Raw genomic sequence first — 3692 nt, forward strand, 5'->3', positions numbered from 1 at the left:
GTGCGCTCGCCAGACAGACAGAGAGAGACATTAGAGACAGAAAGCGAGAAATCACCCCCCAGGGGGGATGGTCACGCCACAATCCCTTCTCCTCCATTCTCCTCTCGGGATCTTGGGCACGCACACACACGCACCCGGCGTGAGTTTTAAGCCACCGGGTCCGGGACGCGAACCGCGGTCGACTACGTGGGAGTCCAGCGACATAGCCATTACGCTAACTGCTGGTTCCCTCTATACACATTTCTTAAGAGAAACATTTAAGGTTAAGGTCAAAGGATAATTTCCTTATGATAGTTCTTTTTTTTTTTTAATTCTACTAGAGGGTGTGTGGCCAAGACAGAGGAAGAGAGGGAAAAAACAGCCCCTGTGGGGAATGGTTACTCTGTAATCCCATATCCTCTGTGTCTCCCTCCTTTTGGGATTTTGGGCATACATGTGCCTGTTGTGTTTAAGCCACTGGGTCCTGGGTTTGAACTGCACGATCAGTCACGCGGGTCCAACCACCTTAACCATTATCCCAAAAGCTAGCCCCTCTTCAGATCATTTTATAAATCTTTGTCTATCCTGCTTGATTTTAGATGACTATAGAAAAATAGATAAAATAGACTAAACAGGCCAGCCCCTTTGAATGGTTGTTAAGGTGGCTGGATCCCACATGACTAACTGCATAGCTCAAGCCTCAGACATGACAGCTTGGAAAAACAAAAACAAAAGCAAAACAAAACACTGGGCACATGTGCATGCATGCCCAAAATCCCAAAAGGAGGAGAAATGGAGAAGTGATTATGGCATTACCATCCACCTTTGGACGTGCTTTCTTAATTTTCCTCTCTTTCTCTGTCTCTCTCCTGCAAGCATGCATGCCCTCTGGTAAACTATTTTTTAAAAAAGGAGCAGAATAAACTAGTCCAACATGTAATAAAAAAATGCCAACACAAAAATATAAACCATATAAAATGTGGGCTAATATTAGCAGCTAAATATAATTATATTTAACAACTGATTCATTTATATGCCAAGATTCGGTTTACTGTGGAATTGGGCATCTGTGCCTTTTTCTCCCTAGAGGCTTGGTATATTTTTCTCTCTGTAGGAGATTTGGGGTGAGTAAAAGAGAGAAATGTTATTTTAGATACTCCTGTAATTATGCACTAGAAAGGGAAGTCATCCTCCACTCTTACAGCTTTTCCCTGTGGAATCTCCCTTAATCTAGCCCCACCATCTTCCAGGAAAATTAATGTCTGTTTCTCTCTCCCTCATCCTTTCTCTGCCAGGCGGCTGTTGTGCTTCAGGCAGCTTTCCGGGGATATTTAGCGCGGGCGAAGCTGTTACCCAGCAAAGCCTGTGCCCCAGAATCTCCCAGCATGCCAGGCTTTCCAAATCAGGTAACCATCAAGGTGGCTGGACACAGGCCTTGGCGTTCTCTCTCCACTTCTTCTTCCCTTAGACTTACTTCACCAACCAAGAAAAGCATCGGCACTTGTCGGTGTCCAAGTCCTGCCTCGCCCAGCATGTGTGCCTTCCGCGCCATCCTGTAGCCCCGCAAGCCAAGCAGTAGTGATGCTGGTGCAGGCCCCGGATGGATTGAGCTTTAGGGGCCCAATTGCTTGAGGGCTGGAGAATCAAGTAGCATGTCTATCTCTCAGTGAACACATAAACTTAAAGATGAATAAAGATATATACTTAAAAAAAAAAGGCAAAAACAAAAAAAACACGTATATACTGTGTCAGCCTCTTTGTCTATAAATAAGATGAGATGTTTATTGTAAGAATCTCTCAAGTTTGATCATAACAAGGTTGCTAATTAAACAGCAATGGGGAGGGGACTTGAAAAGGCTTTTGTGCTCTTCCTGGCTCCCTACTGCCCAGGCCACCACCCTCAGGGAGCTGGCAGAGGGTTGCCAGCAGAGGGTCACCAAACACTTCTCTCCTCTGTTATTACATCAAGTAGCATGTCTATCTCTCAGTGAACACATAAACTTAAAGATGAATAAAGATATATACTTAAAAAAAAAAGGCAAAAACAAACAAAAAAAACACGTATATACTGTGTCAGCCTCTTTGTCTATAAATAAGATGAGATGTTTATTGTAAGAATCTCTCAAGTTTGATCATAACAAGGTTGCTAATTAAACAGCAATGGGGAGGGGACTTGAAAAGGCTTTTGTGCTCTTCCTGGCTCCCTACTGCCCAGGCCACCACCCTCAGGGAGCTGGCAGAGGGTTGCCAGCAGAGGGTCACCAAACACTTCTCTCCTCTGTTATTACACCACAGAGCTCTCCCATGCCCTCCGTCCCAAGCCCCGTAGCCCAGGCCGAGGGCAGCCCAGGGCTAGAGGAGGCCATCACCATTGTCCAGTCCATCTTCCGGGCACACCTGGCACGGACCAGGCACAGGTGAGTTGGGACCACAGGGGAGTGCTTGACGTAGACGCCACACAGGCTCTGCCCTCTGTAGACTCATCTCATGTCTCCGGACATGAGTGCTTAGGGGGAGCTGGGACAGTGCCTGTGCCTGCGAGCCAGGGCCTTGGCTTGTAGCCATGCGGCTTTTGAGAAATTCCTACCACTCCATGGATGTGAAATGAGCCCAAGTTCTGGTCCTCAGGGAGAGGCCCTTCTGGAGTTGTTTCTTCACACTGAGAGAAAATAAGTACCATGCAGGTCACCATCCATCTATGGATTGGCTGTCAACTTGTGCTCACACAGTGTCCCTTTTTAAGGAGAAATGTGACCTGATCCCAGTGTTAGGCAAGACACTGGTGCCATCAGACGACTTCCTGCAGCAGCACCTGCTATTTCTAACAGCACTGTTCCTGCTGCATCTCCCAGTGTATCAGTTTAGACTCCCTTGGTTGCAAAATCAGAGCCCCATTTAAGTCAGCTCAGGCAAAGGGTGGAATTTATTGTAAGGTGAAGAGACTGTTGCATGGAGAGTAGGGCAGGATAGAGTGGGCCAGGTCAGGTGGGCTTCCACTCCTGCTCCCCATTCTGCCTCATTCTGCTTCTCAGGCTTGTTCCTCACCTAGCCACAGACCGTTCTGTTTCTTAGTCTACATGGCAGAAAACTACAGCCACTTGCCACTTGTGAGTCTACAGTTTCTCTGCTAAAGGAGAGCCAGGCCAAGACTGAAGCTCATGGCCCTAATTCCATGTGACATAGGACAGACCAAGGGCCCAAATGAGGTTGGGAATCCATCCCTTGTGCAGTCAGCCATGGCCAGGAGGTTGTTAGATGGCCTGAAACCATGCTCACTGGGAATGTGGCCCTACCTGGAGATGTCTTCTAGGGCCAGCATATAAAACTACACCAGTCTCACCTCATCATTTGCCGCAGTGGGATGGGCAGGAGTTTTACATATCTGAGACTCCTGATGGCCCAGCAGAATCTGGCAATGGTGATGGTCACCTCCAGGCAAAGTAGTGAACTCTACTATAGGCCTAAGAGGTTTGCATCCTTCAAAGTCAGAATCAGCTGGAATTTTTTCTTTCTTTTTTTTTCAGTGCTACCAGTAAAAGAACAGCCCCTACAACTTCTAAGTGGAGACCTGCATCAGTGACACACAAAGAAATCTCCTCTCCACCCTACCTTGCAGCCTCTCCTGGTAATTCCACTCATTTTGGAGTCTGACATGAGAAGCAGCTGGCCCTCTAAGGTTTATGGCCCTCTGAGGCTTAAACCAAAAGGGGGCC

The 3692-nt window shown here is 47.2% G+C and overlaps 1 protein-coding gene across 9 annotated transcripts in view; it reads left to right on the forward strand.

Annotated features, from left to right (window-relative positions):
- IQCE (IQ motif containing E) overlaps positions 1-3692 on the forward strand; it is a 77519-nt gene that overhangs the window by 67456 nt on the left and 6371 nt on the right. For all 9 annotated transcript variants that reach the window (XM_006167844.3, XM_027768016.1, XM_027768017.1 and 6 more), the window contains 3 exons: positions 1275-1385; positions 2275-2396; positions 3504-3604. In XM_006167844.3, coding sequence (XP_006167906.1) covers positions 1275-1385; positions 2275-2396; positions 3504-3604 — 334 coding nt within the window. The remainder of the gene's footprint in view (positions 1-1274; positions 1386-2274; positions 2397-3503; positions 3605-3692) is intronic.

This window comes from Tupaia chinensis, unplaced genomic scaffold (assembly GCF_000334495.1).
Source record: "Tupaia chinensis unplaced genomic scaffold, TupChi_1.0 Scaffold145208_1, whole genome shotgun sequence".
Taxonomy (NCBI): Eukaryota; Metazoa; Chordata; class Mammalia; order Scandentia; family Tupaiidae; genus Tupaia; species Tupaia belangeri.